The sequence below is a fragment of the Gastrolobium bilobum genome, unplaced genomic scaffold (assembly GCF_033153095.1).
Source record: "Gastrolobium bilobum isolate Gb01-03AN ecotype WA unplaced genomic scaffold, APGP_CSIRO_Gbil_v1 utg50654, whole genome shotgun sequence".
In the NCBI taxonomy this organism is placed as follows: Eukaryota; Viridiplantae; Streptophyta; class Magnoliopsida; order Fabales; family Fabaceae; genus Gastrolobium; species Gastrolobium bilobum.
The window spans coordinates 5,969-28,163 of NW_026895835.1; the positions used below are offsets into that span (position 1 = coordinate 5,969).

The following is a 22,195-nucleotide window of genomic DNA, read 5'->3' on the forward strand; positions in this document are numbered from 1 at the left end:
ATAATTTTATTTAAAATAAATAATATGATATAGACCGGCCTGTAGACTTATAGGCCCAACATGTACAAAACATGGCCTATTTTTTAAATAGGTTTTTCTTAAAAACCTAAATATGTTCTATTATACTATTTGTAATAGGCCAAGTCTGGTCTAATATAGGCGAGACCGTAGGCTCCTGTAGGCCGGTCTAGCCCACTTACGTCCCTAATCACCACAAACTATATAAAATTAATTAAATAACAATAGAGGATACCAAAATAATAATAATAATAAATTAAATAACAATAGAAGCACATAATTGGAACCAAACTTAGACTTCTGAAACGTGAGTGAAGCCTAAAAAATTGTGATAGTGATGAAGAGCACACTCTCTTATTATTAATTTTAATAAACCCAAGTTTGCATGTAACTCGAGACATGGTACCCTCAACCAATTACATAGAAAAGTGGCATAGTTCCTAGGATTGTGAAAATGCATACGGAGCTTTAGTGGAAAACTTAAGTAACATAACATGCTTGTAAGGCTTTTCTGGTGTCACAATAGTTGATGGGAAATTAGGGTGATTCACTGAGTCAGGGAAAGCTTGACTCTCCAAACAAAGTGCTGAACGTGGTTGATAAACAAATCCTCCTTTACCCTTTTCATTCTCAACGAAATTAGCAGTATAAAATTGCACACCAGGAGCATTTGTTATGAGCTTCATAACTCTCCCTGATTTCTTATCCATAACTATAGCAGCCAGCTTGAACTCTCTGCCTTTTTTACCATCAAGCACATAATTTATGTCATAACCATTAGTTTTATTCAACTGGTTGATCCTGGTCCCAACAATGTGTGGCTTAAGGAAATCATATGGGGTACCCTTAACAGGAGCAAATTTGCCGGTGGGAATGAGTTGGCTATCAACTAATGTGACCTGTGATCCAAAGATTTGAACCACTTCATCTAGAATGTTACCACTATTGTGATTTCCTAGGTTCCAATAAGCATGGTTTACTAAATTCACTGGAGTAGGCTTGTTTAGAGCTTTTGCTTTCATAATTATACTCAATGAGTTTTTCCCAAGAATGTAGCTTGTAGTTACAAGGAGGTCCCCGGGAAATCCTGAAACACAAATATTCAATTATAGTTCCAATTTCTTATATCAGGGTGGGGATATTTTACACTAATTTAAGTTTTATTCTCAATCTTAACCATTGATTCTACTTATATTTAACGACTTTAATTTTTTAAGTTAGGTGAATCATTAAATCCAAGTGTATCAATAGTCAAAAATAAGTGTAAAACTTTTCACTTGAGGTTTCAAAGTGCAACTACATTGAAGAAATGAAGTTAGTGACAATTCTTACCTTCTTCACCATCAAAACTATGGTAACTGAAGGTGATTCTGGGCATGTCACCTTCTCTTACGTACCTTTCCACTTTCCAAGGAACACGACTAAATCCTTTAGGTCCACCTAAGGGCAGCCAAAGGGTATGAGATTAATATCTGTATATGAGATGTGGTAATAAAACTAAATAAATGGACCAAGGTTTCAAAACCTTAATATGGACCATACAATTATAATAAAATTTATGGCTTTAATCATGGTAAAAATGTGTAAATACCGTGAAGTGTGTTGTTTCCTTCATTAGCAATTAATTTGTAATGGATTCCATTTAGAGTAAACTTAGCTCCTCCAATTCTGTTAGCAACCCGTCCAACAGTAGCTCCAAAATATGTTGTATCATTCTGCAAATATTTTGGCATTGCAATCACTAAATTATTATTTTGTACATCTATATGACAAAAAACTAGCTGTTAAGCAGAGTAAACAGTACTTTGGGCATGCAACTTATGGCATTTTTATGTACCTTCCTCTGCTCAAATGCCTTTCAATACATATACATTGAAACTTATTGACTATATTTGTTTAAGAGGCAGAGCACGGTGACATATGATATTTGCATATGCATCGTGGGTTGAGTTTTTCAATCCATCTTAAAAGTAAGGTGAGACGGACTCATTTTTTGGCTGATTGATAGCGGACCGAGACAGATCAGTGTAAAATAAGCTCGAGCTGACCAGCCAAACCGCCCAACCTGCCAAACGGACGGGACAGACCGAGTTTTTTAGTCCACTTTCAAAAATAGGACAGGGCGAGCTGACTTATTTTTTGACGGAATGAGATAGGCCGGGTCAGGCCGCCCACTTTGCAACCTCTACATATGATATTTGCATATCTTTAAGTATTTATTTTTTCATTTTAATATTGCCTCCTGTTAATAGTCACATCATTGCAATGTTGTCGTTATCAAAATGGACACATCAAATAAAAAATATTAATGAAAACAGAAAATATTTTCACAAATCAAATGCACCCTCACATTTTCTTTCTCTGCAAAACTGCAGGTGTAGTTTACATTTTTTCATAAAACTTGGAAGATAAAAGGTACAATCTCCTAAGTAAATTTTCCTTAAAATTTAAGTTCAATTGAAAATCGTTTTTATCAGTAATTATTAACTTCCATGTACTTCATATTTTAAAAACTTCATATCCAATAAAATATGCTAACATGTTGACTACATATTTACAGATTATATGGATTCAGATCAATCGTCAAAACCATATTTTTCACATTTATGAATAAACTTCCGAATTTAATAATGCTAAAACTTAAAGGATGTTAGGGGTTTAGGCACTAAAATAACTTTTGTTCCTATGTCTTGAATTTGCATCTGAATTTAATAATTTATTCAAGAAGCAACCAATAAATCTATAGAAAAAATATTTGTCCTTTTAAATGACATAATTTATATTATTTTACTCTTACAGAGAGGTGAGACTCATATCTTTATTTTTTTTTATCCATTCTCTTTCCTCCATGATCTATATCTTTTTCTCACTTAAAATAACACAATTTTACATTCTTTGAAATGACACACATTTTTTCTCTAAACCTATTAATCCAAATTTATTTTCTTAATTTTCAAATAAATATATAAATAAATGAAATAAAGAAAATTGTAAAACACAATATCAAGAATAAAATATTGGATAAATATGTAGAGCCTATGTATGACGCAAGTGGTGACTACCCACTAGCTCTTGTCATATAGCATGAAAGGAAAAAAGTAAGCAGTAGCGGCAAGACAAAAAGTAACAAAGGATACAGCAATGTCTACATCTTAGCTAACACATTTTTGTGACTTTGTCTCAAACAAAACTCTGCCGTCGTGTGAATCAAACCAATTTGAAGTTGTTTTATCCTTATCTCTTAACATTCGCAAGAAAACAAAAGTAGACAGATGAACTGTTTGAATAATGGAGGTGGATCTGTTTTTCTTATTGGCAGTAATGTATGGGGCAGAAATATGAACCTACTTTCAATGAAGAATTACTATCATTGTGTTCAGTGGCGGAAGCAGAAATTTTAATTGAAGGGCGAAAATAAAACCCAACTCATTGAGAGTCAGTACTAAAGTAAAATTCATTCAATATAAACTCAATTTTACTTCATTCAATAAACTCCATCACACACTTTTCTTGTTTTTTCACCTACTTTGTTAGCTCTACAGTGACTCCATGACATGTTAAAAAAAATTTCTTCAAATTTGGGGAACTTGTTTAAAAATACTGTAATGAAAGGAAGATAGGAAATGTTTTAGAACAAGTACTAAAGACTTACCATGTAAGCCTTGATGGAATCATATCCAAGAACAATATCACCCAACTTTCCTGAACACAAACCAGAGTGAAAGAAAACAAAATGTAATTAAAAAAAAAAAAATAGAAAAAGAAGCAATATTGGAAGTTTTGAACAGATGTATATGTACCATTCTTATCAGGAAGGACTAGGGATACAAGTGTTGCACCCCAGTTGGTGACCTTTAAAGAAATGTCACCTTTCTTGAGCTCAAAGAACCTAATAGGGTCCTTCTCCTTCTTGACAGAGCCATTGACAAACCCTGAAGCAGCTAAGAATAGCAGACACAGCAACACCAAAAACTTAGTCATTTTCCTACACAGTAATGTCCTATAAAGCTAGGATTGTGCTTAATGGGTTAATTAAGAGAACATTGAGGAGAAAATTATGAAAGAGAGTGGGCAAAGTCAGTGCAAAAGTGTATCTGTTTGTGGCCTTTTATTGCAAGCGGTGACTCTCTCTGACTAGGATAGCATATGACTAATGATAATGACAAATGGAACGGCACATTGTGACATGTTCTTAGACGTTAGTTATATTTTATTTTTATTTTTAAAATTGGAGTGACTTTGTATTTTCACAAGTTTGATCTCTTTCGGTCGATTATAAGATTAATCCAAAATACAAAGCTGGTCAAGGATAAAAATATTAAGCTCCTCCTCCTAAAAATGACAGATGAGAATCGAATAGAAGCTTTTTTTTTTTTCTTCATTGCACAATTTCTATACACCAACAGATGCTATACTTTAGGGTGGTGTTTGGTTGGGAGCTTTTTAGCGGATATCTATCTTTCTCAAGTATGGCTTTTAGAAACACCATGTTTGTTCCAACGTTTTTCACCAAAAACCCATCTATCCAATTTGTCTGAATTTATGAGAAACATAGATATCCGCACTGTTTAGAAATCCAATTTGAAGATGAGATTTTTCGGAAAACCGGTTATCTGGCTTTTAACGCAATGTTGATTTCATAAAATTACCTAATTTTTCCAGTAAAGTTTTTCTCCACCAAACAACTTTTTTTTTACATTTTCTACCTATCTCACTCTATCTATCTTTCTAATCATTTCTCTATCTATTACATTTATCTACTATTCCAAAAAAATTTCCTCGACCAAACGTCCCATGGTTGTATTCTTGCTGTACTACCGGGTCAATGAATTGAATTTCAAGTGTTATGAATAAAAAAAAAATACATTCTTAGACATATAAATACATTTTAAAACTTAAAGGGATGTTAAAATAGCTGGATGAAGATTTCTCCGAGGTTTTTAAAAGTTATAGAGATTTTTTGCCATTAAATATTGGGATTTGCATTTGTTATTTAACATGACACAACAAACTTTCCTACACACACAATATTTTGTGGGCCCACACTTTTTGAAGAAAAAAGAAAAAAAGAAAATTACGGCATACAAAACGAATCTCTATAACATTACACAATCATTTTTCCTACAACATAACTCTTATAAAATCCTTAAATATTTAAAGAGTTGTTAATGCGGTCATTGAACCGGATCTACAATTAAAATTGGTGAACCGGTCAAAAAATGGGATCCAACTGACATTAATATGTTAAAATTTGTAAATGAGGAGAGTCAAACTCTGCACCAAAGGAACCTTTTTTTTTTTTTTTTATCATAATTGGACCAGCGCCCCTTTAGTACATCGTACCTTGAATTGATTAATTTACGGTGCACATGGGTTCTAGAAATGACTTTAAAATTTATAATTGTTTTTTATTTTTAGAATTAAATTTATTGAATGGTGTTGTGACTTTTAATTTTTAAAATAAAAAATATAAAAAATATTTATTTTCATAATTATTTTGTAAAACAATTTTAAAAATAAAAAAAATCAGAACATAACATTTGTCATGCGTTCCGACGTTTTCTCAGTATGATTATATCTTCCAATGAGTTAAATTCAAGCCTCCTATTAAATCTTGAACTGCATTATTTGCGTGTCTGTCATGACTCGCTGGCAATCTGATCCTAGTAAGTAGATCAATATCACAAAAAGTAACTTATTTATATTATCTTTATCTTTATAACTATTTTCAATCTTGTCACTTTAGGATTCACCAAATTCAATAACGTAAGAGAATTTTCCTCATTCGTCCTAAATTTTATTTCTTCTTTTTTCCTATCATCTCACTTCACTTAAATTAAATTAAATTAATATTATTATTATATCATTAAATTTATAATTAACATTAAATTAAGTAATTTAAAATAATAATTAACAAATAAATCATTATTATTTCTATCGTGATTTTTTGAAATCTCTACAAATTCTGAAACTGTCAAATTTATCTTTTAATAATGATAATTTGATAACTTTTCTATTTCTTCCCTAATTTACCAAAAGATGCTGCAAAGAGGACCGGATGATTTTTGGATGAATAGGGAAAAGTAAAAAATCAATTGTCAATTTTTTATTATTAATAATAAATTTGACAAATTGAAATTATTTATGCTGTGAATTATTATTTAAGTCAATGAATGTAATGTCAATTTTCAATTTATTAAAAAATGATAATGTTAATTTGGTCAATTCATCAAATTAACTATTTACATGACTTTTTCTTGCAAACAGAGAAATAGAAAGAAAGAAAATAATCATGTTATTATTATTGATAATAAATTTAATATTTGTGAATTTGCAAGAATTTAAATAAATTACTATAAAGATAAGAATTATTGATATTGCTAATTAAATTTGATTCAATTAATTTAATTTCGATTTCTGATTTAATGATAAGATAATAATGTAAATTTATTAATTTTTTCAAACATAAAATAATATTTTGAGCTTAATTTACTCTTTTTAAGTAAATAAAGAAAAATATTTTTTCTCCTTAGAAGTTTTCTCAATATTTTATTAGACAAATACATAGTATGTAATCAATCTTCTTCTTCTTATTCCGTTTTTTAATCTTGCAATCTATCTAATAAAATTATTACATTTTGAATTGTCCCGTTCAATTTTTTATTGAGAAGACCTTGATTTTCTAACTTTGAGCCAGATTACTAAACGTAAGCGAACGCGTTACGCACGAGGATGGGGCTGCGTTCATGAGTACCGGTGAAAGTGGATTGGGTTAGGTGAAGTTTTGTCCTGAAAAGTTCAAGTCTATGTCAAAAAATTTCAATTTGGCCTGGCTCAAACTTAGTATGAGTCTAACTGTTAACCTGATTTGATCCGCTATTTAAAAGCAAAAAAGAAAAAAAAAGGCACAATTTTCAAAGAAAGAAAAAATGAGATGTATAAAATAAAAGTAATATTTGGCATAATGTTATATATCTTAGAACAAAATCAACCGGATATGATTATTTAACTATGCATGAGACAGTTTTGTCCTAATTGAAGAATTTTAAAGTTAAATTTAGAAATTTGTTACATTTAATTTTTTATTGAGAAGGCCTTGATTTTCTCACTTTGAGTCAAGTCACATAATACAAGTGAACGACTTATGCTGTTATGCACGAGGGTGGGGCTGCGTTCAGCATTCGTTCACATGGATTGGTTGAGTTTGACGTTGACCCGTGAAAAGCCTGTTCAGATATTAAATTAAATTAAAATTAGATGCTGCCATCCAGTTTTCACTTCCTCTTCAAAAATGGCAACTAATCCATTGGGCGTTTTCATTCTAAGAGGTATTGTTGTTAAAATTTTAATTTATCATTGTAATTTTATATTTTTATGATTATTTTTATTAAAACGATTTTACTAATATTACAAACATTTTTATGATTTTTTACGATATTTTTACATTACGATTTTATGTTTTATAATTTTTTAATTCCTATCTAATTTTATTTAAGATCTCAATTTTAATAACATTGCGAAGAGGTGTAAAGATAAAAGGCCCTCAAAGTCGTTTTCTTTTTCTCTTATGAGGCGTTTGGTAGAGGAGATTTTTTTTTTTTCGAGAATCTCAATTTTCAAAAATATAACTTTTACATTCAGTTTATTATAGTATTCAAAAATTTAAAATTTAGAAAAATTCAATTTATCAAAAATCTTAAAAAATGACCCGTAACAAACGCCCCTTATAAATAACACATATTATCCGTAGGAAGTAATCTTGTTTGATGTGGAATATTTATATCATGGTTAACTCTTCCAATATTTTTTTTTTTTTTTTATATTTACATAAACTTAAACTCAAAACTTTGTTAAAGCTGAATTAAGAACTTGAACCAATCCTTTTTTCATAAGAACTTGAAAGTCGTTGATAACAAAGCTGGGGTCACATTTAACATTTCCAAGTAGTTATTCTTTATTTTAAAGAAAATGGTTAAAAATAATATTTAATAAAACCGATTTATTTTTCTGAAACCAATTGCTTGGGAACATGTATGGACAGTGTTTTTTTCTTTTATTTCCTGACATATTATTTATGAAATATAGACATAATAAAATATGTTATCAGAATGAAATATATATTATTTATTGGAAACACTATTTATTAAATATACATTTTTTTATATATATAAAAATAAGTTGTGTTACTGTTATCAAATATTTCTTTTCCATAAACTTTTTCTAAGCACAAAAGTAAAAATAATTTTATTTTTTTAAAAAAAAATATCAGAGAACAAAATCATTACCCTGCACACCCTGTACAAAAGTAAAAATAATAATTAATTATTATTATTTTTCAGGGCTTGCTGCATTTATTTAAGGGCAATGCTTTTCTCATGCTACATGAGATAATATTATCTCATGTAGAGACATAATTGGATGGGTCCCGCGGTTAAAAGAAAAAAAAAAACAAAAGAAATGCTAGCTCGGATTGCGATGTGTCTGTGACATGAGATAAATTTTTTTATGTAACTTGAGAAAAATATTTCTGTTTATTTAATTATCGAATAATTTAGGTTACATAATAAGGGCATATTTTGTTGACATTTTTGTAACTGCAGACAAACAAGACTAACAGTACAATCTCATTTGAGGTTAACAAAACCCAAATCCTTACATTAAATGTCAAACCTTTGCATTGTTATTGTTCAGTTAACATACGTAAAGATTTCGTTGACGGTTTCAAAAGTTTATTCCACATTTAGACTCAATGATTTTAAAAATTAAAATTAAAACTACATTTTATTCTCCATCGATGTATTTGCCCCCAATTAGAGTTCGTATGGATGGATTTTTGAAAATATAATTTTTGTAAATATTTTATTTAAGATTTTTTTCGAGAGAAAATTATTTTGTATTTGGATGTGGTAATGAAAAATACATTACGTAAAAAATTTATTTTGAAATTAAATTTTTTTTTTATATAAGATTATTATTATCATTTTTTGATTTCCTAGAGTATCCTTACCTATTTGGACGAGACTATTCTCGTTGTGAATTAGAGTGGGAAGATTTTTATTATTGACCTCAAAGTGCTTTGCCTAATATCTAAATCAACGAACACTGACTTTTCAGTCACAACTGAACATTCTTTGGGAAGAATTTGCTTACCAACTTGGCTAGTGACGGATCCAGAAAATTAACGAAGGGTGGGCACTCAACAAGTTCATGTACTTAAGATCTAGGTCTGGTCTGGAACGCTGCTTGCGAGAAGCTGTTGGCTGACTGGATCTGGTTTAGATCTAGATCTACGGATTGTGACTCAATTAGATTGATGATGGAGGAAGATGCAAATATTTTGAGATTTGAGAGGAGATGAATCGGTATGTATATGCAAATGATGGGTCTGGAATAGAGTTGTCTGCTGTTAGATTTGGATAATAAAGGTGGAGGAGAAAAAATACTCACGGGAAAATAAAATAGAAGGAGAAAAATTAAAAGTGCAAGATATTGTAACAACCAACTAGGGTTACTACTAATCAATTTCACCGTTAGATGGATTATGTTGATCCAATGGTTATATTTATTTTTATCTTTGTATGGTTATGATCCCCATATTTAATGTAAAAACATTAAATATGAGAAATCATAACCATACAAAAGTGAAAATAAATATAAAGTATCAAATATGGGAAATTATAATTATAAAAAGATGGAAATAAATATAACCGTTGGATCAACATAATCGATCTAACGGTGAAAATGATTGGTAATAATATTAGTAGTAATCCTAATTAATTGTTATAATATCCTATCCCGAAATTAAATTGAAAAAACTTGAATTTTAACACAAGTGTATTTTTGTATTTTTACTCATATTTTAAGGGTGGGCACTTGTCCCCCTTCTCATATACCTCCATCCGCCTCTGAACTGAACTTGGCCACATTGAGGTTTATATATGAAATTATTAAAATAGACATATCATTGTAGTCATAATAATGAGATGGGAGTGATGAGGTTTGAAATTGCACAACGAAGTTTGAAAATGCAAGGTGCTTTTTTGTCATTCAACCGAGCACGAAGGTCAAGCCATAGATCACTTGCACCCTTGAACTAGAGAATGTAATTAATATTAAACAGATCGGTTGAAGTGATATGTTTGATTTCGTTTTTAAGTAAAGTTTGAGTTTAAAATCTTGTGAATGTAAAATATTTTTTTTGGGAGAACTAGTCCCACCATGATGTAGATATTTTTGGTAATACATAGAGAAAATAAGCTAGGCTAAAACAAAGTGAGGGAAAGCTACTCCCCTATAATCTTGAAGAAATCTATCTTTGCAACCTACAGGAAGAGTGTTAAAAAATTGAATATCCCAGTTTGCAGAAAAAACATGCGTAGCTAACCAATCAGCTACACCATTCGCTTCTCTATAAGTATGAGAGACATAAACCTGCCAGCTTCTCCCCAATAATTCCTTGATACGTAAAATCAGTTCATGTAAAGGATGCATCTCAGTATTTTGATTGGAAAATAAATTAATTGCAACTGTAGAGTCACCTTCAAGCCACACCTTTCTAAAACCACATTCCCAAGCTATTTGAAGACCCAAATAAGAACCCCAAATCTCAGCAGCAACCGATGAACTATGCCCCAAATTCTTTGAGAAACCAACTAACCAATCACCTCTACAATCTCTTATAACCCCTCCACATCCAGAATGTAGTCCACCTTGAGCACAAGAACCATCTGTATTAATCTTTATCCACCCTTCCAAAGGAAACTTCCAATTAATGAAAGTTTGAATCCTAGGTGATTGCAACCGAAGACCGCCTTGATTCAGCAGCAATTGAGCTTGGAAGTAATTATCTCTCAAAAGAAAAGCTGAGCGAATAATGCTAGAAGGATCAGTCTCCAAATGCTTAAAAATCCATTCATTTCTTGCTTTCCAAATTAACCACCACATAATACCAAAAAGAGTTGACCAATTCCTAGACACATGCTCCATATAATCAGTTGAGAGATTAAAATGTAGCCACTCACCCAGATCTTGTGCAAAGAAGGATTGCCACTTATGATGAGGAATCAGATGACACCATATTTCCCAAACCTTCCAACAATCTCTAACCACATGAATACAATCCTCGTGACCATAGATACACCGAGAACACAAACTATTATCAGAAAAGTGACGACGCAAGCGTTGAGCATAAGTCAAAATGTTATTCCCCAACGGTAACCAAAGAAAAGTTTTAACTCTAGGTGGCCCATTCTAACCCCACACTTTGTCCCAGGAGCAAACTCTCAACCCTTGAATATACCGTTGCTGGAGACGATCATGATGTAGATATTTCTAATTCAAATAAAATTACTCCATTAAAATATATCTATGGTTACAAAAAAAACAATAAAAAAGAAATTAACAATATTTCGAGTTGTGGAGTGGACAAATAAATATTGGACCGTGGTATAGTGGTGTACTTGTTATGGACCCCCCTGTGGCATCTACACAAACTTTTTATCCATTTCATTTTGAAGAAGGAGCAGGAGTTTAGTGTTTAGTGCTTCCCCAGCACTTTTGAATTGGTGAGACTGATGAGAAAGAAAGAGAGGAGAGATTGAGATGAGAGAAAAGAAAAAAAATAAAATAAAATATAATCCAAGTATCATACTCTCAGTGAAGGGAACCAAAGTCCCGAATCATATTAAATTTTTCCGTGAAAAAGATGTGAACAGTTAACATATAATAAGTGCATATACCTTTTACTAAAAATTTCTTTGCTAAAGTTACAGTTACTTCTCTGATTTTTAAACCTCATTGGTGAACCTAGAAAATTACTTAAACATTTTTTTTTTTAAGATTTGGAGTTATACAGCTTTCGTACTTTTTGAATAACCCTATTTAGTTATACAACTATGTATAATTTATCAGAAATAAAGCTTCTTTAAAGTGATCATGTCTCTAAATTAAGCAAGTAAAGCATATTTATCATAATTTAATTTATAGTGCATTGTGATCTTAATCTACTAAAATTTAAGGTGAATGCATATCTACATATTCACTTAATAAAAACAAACAAACTCTTTTTTTTTTTTTAAATTCTTTCATCAATTATATAGCCAAGTTTGATTACAGATTTGTTTTCCTTCAAACTTGATGGAATCATAATTTGATTTTAGTTTTGGTTGTATTGATGATAGTAAGAAATTTTGAATATATGTTTATAAAAAAAATAAAAAAATTTGAATATATAAATATTTATATAAATTATTCAAATCCCTCAACTAATTTCTTATGAGACCTTTGGAATATTGTTTCAAAAGATATTGAAATCTAAAAAGTGATGTATGCGTCTTATGGCATTTCAATTTTCGGGTATGGTTTTTTTTTTTGTCAATATAAGATAATCTTAGCCACAGCCCACATAACTGGCTTTTTGACCCTTTTACTACTCATTAATTAATTAATCACCAATTTGCCCCTCTCCCGAACTATACATCATCCTGCCCCCATTTAGTCGATCAAGTTGCACTTTTAATCGACTAAATAGGTAAAATTCAGAAATCAAGAAACACGAATTTTAGTCGATCAAGTTGCACTTTTAATCGACTAAATAGGTAAAATTCAGAAATCAAGAAACACGAATTTTAGTCGACTAAGTATTCACCTTGATCGACTACATGTCGAGCACAATTAGTCGACTAAGGCCATTATTTAGTCGACTAAATATCGCAGAAAATCCTATATCCAGACCTCTCTCGGTCTCATTTGCAATATTTTCGAAATCAAAACTCCTCTTTCTCTTGTTTATCAGCTGTGATCCTTCCATTCACCCTTCCATTTCATCCCACCATCTCTAAAGTATAGTAATTGTGAAATCATTGTCATTTTCCTTATTTTCTGATTTGTTTCCCCCAAATCCGAACCCAAAACCCTAAAATCCGATTCCTACCCCCAAATTCGTGTGAAAAATGAGCTCAAGTCCAAACATGTATGTTACCATGATTTACTATGATGGAAAGCATTATGAAGGCCCCAAATTCGTGTGAAAGATGAGCTCAAGTCCAAAATGTGCTCGACATGTAGTCGATCAAGGTAAATATTTAGTCGACTAAAATTCGTGTTTCTTGATTTCTGAATTTTGCCCATTTAGTCGATTAAAAGTGCAATTTGATCGACTAAATGGGGGCAGGATGGTGGATAGTTCTGGGGAAGGGGCAAATTGGTTATTAATTAATTAATGAGGGGCAGAAGGGTTAAAAAGCCCCACGTAACTTCATCCTTTTTATAATTGGATAAATATTACATTACTCGCTTTCTCTAACTTTCGTAGTTTATACAATTTCGTTAGTTGCAACTGTGATTGGAATGCAAGGATATACATGCTCCTATTCTGAGCATAGTATGTGCACATTCATTAAACGGGTATTTTAGAACTTTGAACATTGATTTAACTTTTGTTCAAGGAAATTTAAATTTCACACTTACAAGCTCAATTGTTTGCGGAAATAGAATTAGGTCTGTATCTCTTAGGAACAATAATATATCAATGTATGGATGCTTAAGCAAGCAGTGATGGAGATCAAAGTTCCAAGAGAGTCATCGTGAGTGCAGTCGCAGATGTGAATGAGGAATATGTGTAATGCTATTCTCTAAAATTTGACAGAGTAACAACTCATAAATATATGTGAAATCAGGTGTCTCCTCTGTTGGAGAGAATGCATTTATATAGAGGACAAAATATTCCTTAATCATGAGAGAAAAAATAATGAGCCAAAAACTGTTAGTTAAGACCTCAACTTTTGCAGCCTCTAATGATGAGCCTTGGACGACCGGCCCAGCTTGCTAGGCCCGTATGAGCAGGCTGAAACACAAACCATGGTTACAATGACAAAGTGACAAAAATATTAACAATAGTCATTTAGTTTACTTTTCCACACAACAATTATGATAATTGTTATTTCAGAGTTAGCTACTCGAGTTTAAGATTTATGTTTACCTTCTTCCCTAAGTTCCATTCGACTTTAATAATATATGATCAATTTGATTCAACTCAACCATGTATATGACCTTAATCACAGCCATTTTTGAAGTCAAATTTAAATTTGTAATGCATTCAATACATTATTATAGTCTTGTTGTGTTGAAAAGCAAATAATGATGGGCCAGAAATGAACAAACATAGCAATCAATCAATGTACGCCAACTTAGTTAATGATTTAATCATCATAATCTATCTAGAATTTTTGACGAAGTCTGATTTTATAAATCTTTCTTCAAGGATGAAAAACGAACTAAACTTCCAATTAGTCAAATAAAAAAAATAAAAAAAACAGAGTTGAAGACTTTGAATTCTGACATAAGAAAGAAAACAGGGATAGCTATAATTTTTAAGGAGCCTCGCTCTACCCTTGTGTATGTATATATATATATATATATATATATATATATATATATATATATATATATATATATATTATATATATAGTGCTAGTTGCATCTTGCAAGAGCAGCTACCTCAAGTTCCATTTCTATGGCGCCACTCAAATACAACATAGACTTAGTTATTTATTTGATCTTATTTTCTCTATACACAATTAGAGTCTTTGTTGGCGCAGATGTATGTTTCTTCTTAATTTCTTTCTTCATACACAATTTTAGACCGATTTGGTTTGAGAAAATTTTGTTTGTTTTATTTTTATTAATTATAAAAAAAGTTGGTTATACTTACAATTTTTTTTTTCTTACAACCACTTTATTATAGTTAGATAAAAATTAAATTAACAGTTACAAAATGTCTGTTAATTTAATTTTGGTATAACGATAAAAAATTGATTATTAAATATTATAAGGAAAAAGATATTATAATTATAACCTCATTTTGATATAAAAATATCACTTTGATTTGATTTCTTTGTTTTTGTTTTGAAAGAATTGTATAAGAAATAGCACTACTACACATTATTAATGAAAATTAAAGAAAAAAAGAAAAGAAAAATTCCATTAAACAAAACAGATGGAGTTTAATTGTTTCTTCTCACTCTCATGTTTTAAATGTCAGAATGTAACACAACAACCACAAAACTGGCTAAACCATGGTGGAGATTTGTTCAACAGAAGATATGCCAACAATGAGAGCAAGATCAGTCCTGAAACAGCTTCCAAGCTACATTTGAAATGGAAATTCTATGCAGGCAATGACATTTCAGCAACACCAGCAATATTTGATGACACCCTTTATTTCCCTAGCTGGAATGGTTATGTATATGCTGTCAAAGCATCAGATGGATCTCTGTTGTGGGAGAAGAACTTGCACAAGTTAACAGGCCTTAATGAAACTGGCTTTGTTAACAACGTAAATTGGACTTTGTCTAGAGCAACACCAACAGTAGCTGATGATTTATTAATTGTTGGAATCTATGGACCTGCTGTGGTTATTGCTGTCAAAAGAACAAGTGGTGATTTGGTTTGGTTGACTCATTTGTCCAATCATCCTGCAGGTGTTATCACTATGTCTGGAACTTACTTCAAAGGGTCAGTGCACCACCCTAACCTTGTCTTATACAAGCATTTATCCAATATTCTTAGCTACTATATAGTTACTACTCTCTTGTTTTATTTTTTAATTAATCATCCTTTCAAGATCATTGATAATTTTTACTTTTCTTATCTAATTTAAACAAGAGGGCGAACCGGGGTAATGGTAAAACTGTTATTTCATGACTGAAAGGTCATGAGTTTGAATCTAGGAAACAGCCTCTTTGCAATTATGCAAAAGTAAGACTGCGTACAAGGATTTCTTCCACTCCACGCTCGTTAGTCGGGTTTAACGGGTAGTGGTGGTTTTTTTTAATCTAATTTAAACACTATACTATTCTTAATTTAAAAATCTAGTTCAAAATTCAAAGTTCAACTCATGAATAGAACAAAAATTCTTGCACAAATAAGGTGTTCCAAATTAGGCATGCTAAGTCAATAAATCATTGGCACAAAAATTGAGTTTTACTACAAATCTTTCTTGAATTTCAGACCATCTAATCAGCTAAAGTTTTTAACAGGAATTTCTATGTTGGAACATCATCACTAGAAGAAGAGTTAGACATTGAACAATGTTGTACATTTATTGGCAGCATGGTTAAACTCAACAGCAGAACTGGTGCCATTGTTTGGCAGACTTATATGTTGCCAGATAACCAAGGCAAAAAGGGAGAGTATGCTGGAGGGGCTATATGGGGAAGCAGCCCCTCCATTGATTTTCATAGAAACCATGTTTACATTGCTACTGGGAACCTCTACAATACCCCATTAAACATAAGTCAATGCCAAGAAAAGGAGAACAATCAAACATTACCTACTCATCCAGATGAGTGTGTTGAGCCTGATAACCACTCAGATTCTATCATGGCCCTTGATTTGGATTCTGGAAAAATCAAATGGTACCATCAATTAGGAGGCTATGATGTATGGTTTGTTGCATGCAACAACCTCTCAACTCCTAATTGTCCACCAGGTCCAAACCCAGATGCTGATTTTTCAGAGGCACCTATGATGCTTAGTGTACAAGTAAATGGTACCAAGCAAGATATTGTTGTTGCTGTCCAAAAAAGTGGTTTTGCTTGGGCCTTAGATCAAGATAATGGAAGCCTCATTTGGTCTAAGGTAATAATCTATTAAGTATACTCACTAATTTTCACCTAATTAAAAAGGTCTTAATTTATGAATTAAGAAGCATATTCTTAACTATATGAATATGTATATATAGGAATCTCTAGGAGGAGGAACTTGGGGAGCAGCATCTGATGAAGAAAAGGTGTATACAAACTTTATTGTTTCTGCAAGCTCATCAAGCACAACAACATCAAGTGGGTGGGTGGCAATGGATGCTAGGAATGGCACCATCATGTGGTCCACAGGGAACCCAAGTAATGCTAATGCTTTTGGCCCTGTTAGTGTGGCTAATGGTGTCATTTTTGCTGGGTCAACTGATAGAGAAGGATCCTTATATGCAATAAATTCAAAATCTGGTGAAATTCTATGGTCTTTTGAAACTGGAGCTAGCATCTATGGTGGTGTGTCTATAAGTGATGGGTGCATTTATGTAGGTAATGGTTACCATGTTGCTGTTGGGTTTACTTTGAACTTTACGGCTGGAACCTCACTCTTTGCCTTTTGTGTGTAAGGTATATATCACTCTGATCAACATATTTCAATCAAGAAAAATAATTGATGCTGTTAATGCATGTATGTCACATGCATTTACTATATATGAATATCATCATCATTTTCACCACGAAGCAGATGAATCAATCACTAGCGAGTTATTTTAGCTTAATTAGTGCTTTCGAGTTTGAATCTTAGGGAGCGTTAAAATTTGGTAGGGAGAGTATTCGTGTATATATATTGCAAAAAGAATTCTCATATTGCAAGAATTCATGTAAGAAAAAAATAACTATGCACTACAGTAATGCATACTTATAAATTTTCTACAAAAAAATGTATTGATAGTATATAGTTATAATATTAAAGTTTTTTTTTTATATTCCTTATAACTATGTATTACTTGTAGTATATAATTATTATTATTTTACAGAAATTCTTAGAACATTAAGAAAAGGGACTATATGAACAATGACCGGATCTAATGTACAATAATCTGATCTAAGGTTTGGTGCGGTAAAAAGAAATGTTTTTAATATTCCGTGGCAGAAGAAACACTTTTTTTTATGGCTTTAATATTTCTGTAGTGAATATAAATAAGTTATTTACGTTCACTTGCAAAACGATGTCGTCTTGGGTTAAAAGATCAAAAAATTTACCAAAAAAAAAAAATCAAAAAATTAAAATGATAAAGATTATTACAACATTTGAATAATTTTAAACAAAAAAAAAAACCCTTGATTTTTGCCTCAAAATGATATTATTTTGGGTTAAATGTAGATAACTTATCTACTTTCACTACAGAAAAAATGAACCCTTCTTTTATTTATGGGATAAGTGTTTATCCTTTTAAATGACATAACTTATATCTTTTCACTCTCACAAAGAGGTGGGACCCACACATTTATATTTTTTTGTCAACTCTCACCTCCTTTATCTATCTCTTTCTCTCTCTTAAAATGACACAACTTTATATTCTTTAAAATGACACACACTTTTCTCTTTATTTATTTATATATATTACATTTTTTGATGTTGTAAGATAATTATTTTCTCCTACCGATTCCCTTCAAATTTCATGCAGCACTATTATTTTGTTTTTTATAATAGATACGGGTTTAACATGTGACTATAACATGAAATTTTCTCCCATTGAATGAGATTTTTTTCTTGGACTCCATTTTAATACCACCCAATGTCACGTGTAAGCATATCATAATGATAAATGTGAATATTGTCATAAAATAATGTGAATAGACTATTTTTAAGGAATTCCGTACAAAATGAGTGAAGAGCTCCAGAACTTCAGCATGAGTTTCTGATAGAAAATATTGTCATAAAATAATTTTATATTAAATTTAAATGTAAGAAAAGAAAAAAACAAACAAGGAAGTCATAAAGGCAAAGACATGAATACAACAATTTAATATCAATTATATTAAGGGTATTTCTCCTGTTAATGCAAGTTATCTGTATTTACTTTCGAAACGACGTCATTTTGAGATTGAAAAATTAAAAAATTATAATTATAAAGACTATAATAACCTGAAATAAATTAAAATTACAAAAATATCATGATTTTCACTCCAAAACGACGTCATATTGAACTCACTACAGATAACTTATCTGCAGTAATTACAGAAAAAGTGAACCCTTATATTAATTGAAGTGATATGTTTTTGTTACAAAATAATTTTATATTAAATTTAAATGTAAGAAAAGTCAAAAACAAACTAGGAAGGCAAATTAAGACATGAATACAACAATTTAAAATCAATTATATTAAATGAAGTCATATGTTTTTGTGCTATAAAAAATTAAAATAAATATGAAGTCATAAAAGAAACAAATTTTTAAATATAAAGTCATAAAAAGAAAGTAGAGAAATAAATTTAAAACAAACAAGGTAAGTCATAAAAGAAACAAACTATAAAATAAATTAACTATTTTTTTTATTAATTAGCGAAAAAAATAATGTTAAAATTAAATATAAAAAATAATTGTAATAAATGATTCTCTATGTATATTAATATATGGAAAAAAAGTATCTGATGTTACTTTAGACAACTTTGTCTAATGTTTATCGAAACAACGTCATTTTGGTGTTGAAAAATTAAAAAATTAGAATAATAAAGACTATTATAACCCTGAAATAAATTAAAATTACGAAAACACCATGATTTTCACCTCAAAACGACGTCGTTTCGATGAGCATTAGATAAAGTTATCTAAAATAACCTTAGAAAAAACAAACCCATAATATATATTCAAAAAGTTTATTGTTTCCAATAAATTATATGTTTAATTGAAGGAAGGGACGAACTTGACACTTCTTCATCTCCAGCTATATATAACACGAAACTCTTTAGGCTTTTAACCACATGCTATAGAAACACATTTGTTCTGAAGTTATTGTACTTACCGAAAGTGCAATGACTATTTCAGTCTCCAAAATTGTGTTACTGATCTTTTTGCCTTTCACCATACTTGTTGCTTGCTTCATGGGTGGAGAAAGTAAAATTTTTCATTTGAAAAAAACTGTTACAATAACCAACGAATTATCTGGGAAGCAACTCATTCTTCATTGCAAAGACAAGAACCATGATCTTGGGTTTCAAACATTGAATTTTGGAGAATCATACAGTTTCTCGTTCATTCCTAATTACTTCCTAAATAATACACTCTACTTTTGCAGGTTTAATTGGTGGAATGTAGTTCACTACTTTGACATTTATATTCAAGAGCGAGATGATCGTTGTCATGATGTATGTTATTGGAATATTCATGAAACGGGACCATGTTATTATAGTAGGTGCTATCCATGGAACACAGTAGTTCTAGGAGGAAGGCAACTTGGTGAAAGAAATAATACTCTTAGAGTGTAACTTGTTTATTTTCCGTTGTACTTTTTGAGATTAAAGAATAATTCAATAAAACAATATGCTAGCTTATTATTAACATTTAGATGAACTCGATGAATGGCACATTGTATAACGTCGAAAATATATAGTATTTTATTGTAAAATAATGTTATGTTTAACATAAATGCAAGAGAAGGAAAAAAAAAGGTAAATATAAATAGGATCAGAAACTGTAACCAAAACAAAAAAATTAATGAAAAAATTAATAATATGGGGATAACATCTGTCGTTTTAAAAGATATAAGCTTATATCATTTTAGATCCTAACCGTTGATTTCTGTCCATCAACGGTTATAATTTATTGGATCAAAATTATTAATTAATTAATAATAAATTTGGCCCATTAAGTTTGACCCAATAGATTATAACCGTTGATGAACGGAAATCATCGGTTAGGATCTAAAATGATATAAGATTGTATCCTTTAAAAGGATAAATGTTTTTCCCTAATAATATTTAATTTGTTTTCTTTCTCTATCTCTCTTATTATAACATGTCACTTTAGAAAGAAAAAAAAATAAAATTTAAACAGCAACACCTTTTATTATAGCTGTTATTTAATATAATTTTTTTATTGAAGTATTATATTCAATGAAAAGGACATGGAAGTAAATAAATAAATAAATAAAACAAGTGATTCGATTCCGTTAACAAGCAACTCAGCAAGGTTTTATCAAAATATAACCAACAAATTTTATAATTTCATGTACATTTTTTTTTTTTTTGGATTTATGATTTCTGTTATGGACTGGATTCATATCTTAACAAGCCTATTACTTGAATTATATCCATATAATCTAGAGAGGATTAAGGGATAAGATCTCTATCTCCATTAAAAAGGAAAATTTCATATCAACTGAAAGATGTCAAAGGCTCAAGCCTATGAAGATAATCCTTATAAACAAGAGGCTAAAGATCTCAGGTACACACTTTTGACCTATTTACTATTACTGCCAACATTGTGCACAGATTCACATCTTGGCTATAAGCCTATTGTTTGTGCGCAATGATTGAGATATTGACCATAAGCCAATCAAGATATCTATATCTAAGATAATCTCTGAATGCATACCCTAAGGGCCAGTTAGGTGTGACGTATAAGGCCTGATAGTATAAGCTTTATACTATATGTTATGATATTTTCAGTTGTTTGGCGTGACCATCATATAATATAAGCTTATACAACAGGATCCCTTAATACATCAAAACAACGTATAACTTAATCTGGCCTAAGGAGGAGGGTAAGGCCTGATAAGAGATTGGTGTATTAACATCGTTGGCCAGTGTAATTCTCAAAAATTAATATTATTTAATATTAATATATTAAAGTAAAAATTAATTTTTAAATATATTAATTTTTAAAATATTGAATATTTTTATTTTTATAAAAATTAATTTATGTTTTGGACACACTGATCAATAAATTTTTATAAAAATTAATATCATATGATATTTTTTGAAGAATTATATAAATTCTTTATTAAATATTATTTTTATTAAAGGATATTTTTATTAAAAATATTTAATTTTATCCTATATAGTATTATACATTGCATTATCAAATACTAGATGATATTATCTTACAATATATTATTTTATACAATACCGTGTCAAACGTTGGATAATATTAAAATTCAATCAAGTCTTATACAATCAGACCTTATATTATCAGGTCTTATACTATCAGGTATTATCCTATACTATATACCAAACATACCCTAACGGGACGTTTGGTAGTAGAGAATTTTTTTTTTACCCGATAATTTTGATTTTCAAAAATATGATAAAAATATTCAATTTATCATAATATTCAAAAATTAAAAATTTAAAAAAATTCAATTTTTTGAAAATCCTCAAAAAAAATCGCGTATCAAACGGCCGTCAGAACAATTCCCATTATCCAGTTGGAACAAGTAATTAGGTTCCCAAAAAACCTACAAGGCTACAACGTAGGAGAAAAAAGGATCCACATAAATATGACACTAATCCCAAGTCGAATAGCTTTATAATCAACAATATTAAACTCTGACCCCAAAGGACCTCCCCAAGAACTTAAATCCCTACTCTTTTAACAAATATATATTGATTTATTAATTGGAAAAGTATAGCTCCAGTCATCG

At 30.4% G+C, this 22,195-nt stretch overlaps 2 protein-coding genes across 2 annotated transcripts; one reads left to right on the forward strand and one right to left on the reverse strand.

Annotated features, from left to right (window-relative positions):
• Positions 1-353: 353 nt before the first annotated feature.
• On the reverse strand, positions 354-4,080 carry LOC133296279 (uncharacterized). Its single transcript, XM_061495230.1, has 5 exons — positions 3,819-4,080; positions 3,671-3,720; positions 1,610-1,733; positions 1,351-1,458; positions 354-1,105 (listed from the first exon to the last, which is right to left on the reverse strand). Exons 1-5 carry the CDS (start codon positions 3,997-3,999, stop codon positions 459-461), a joined length of 1,110 nt encoding a protein of 369 aa, XP_061351214.1. The 5' UTR covers positions 4,000-4,080; the 3' UTR covers positions 354-458.
• Positions 4,081-15,013: 10,933 nt separating this feature from the next.
• LOC133296280 (uncharacterized) lies at positions 15,014-17,176 on the forward strand. Its single transcript, XM_061495231.1, has 3 exons — positions 15,014-15,531; positions 16,056-16,656; positions 16,760-17,176. The coding sequence occupies exons 1-3, from the start codon at positions 15,014-15,016 to the stop codon at positions 17,174-17,176; spliced, it is 1,536 nt and encodes a 511-aa protein (XP_061351215.1).
• The last annotated feature ends 5,019 nt before the right edge of the window (positions 17,177-22,195 follow it).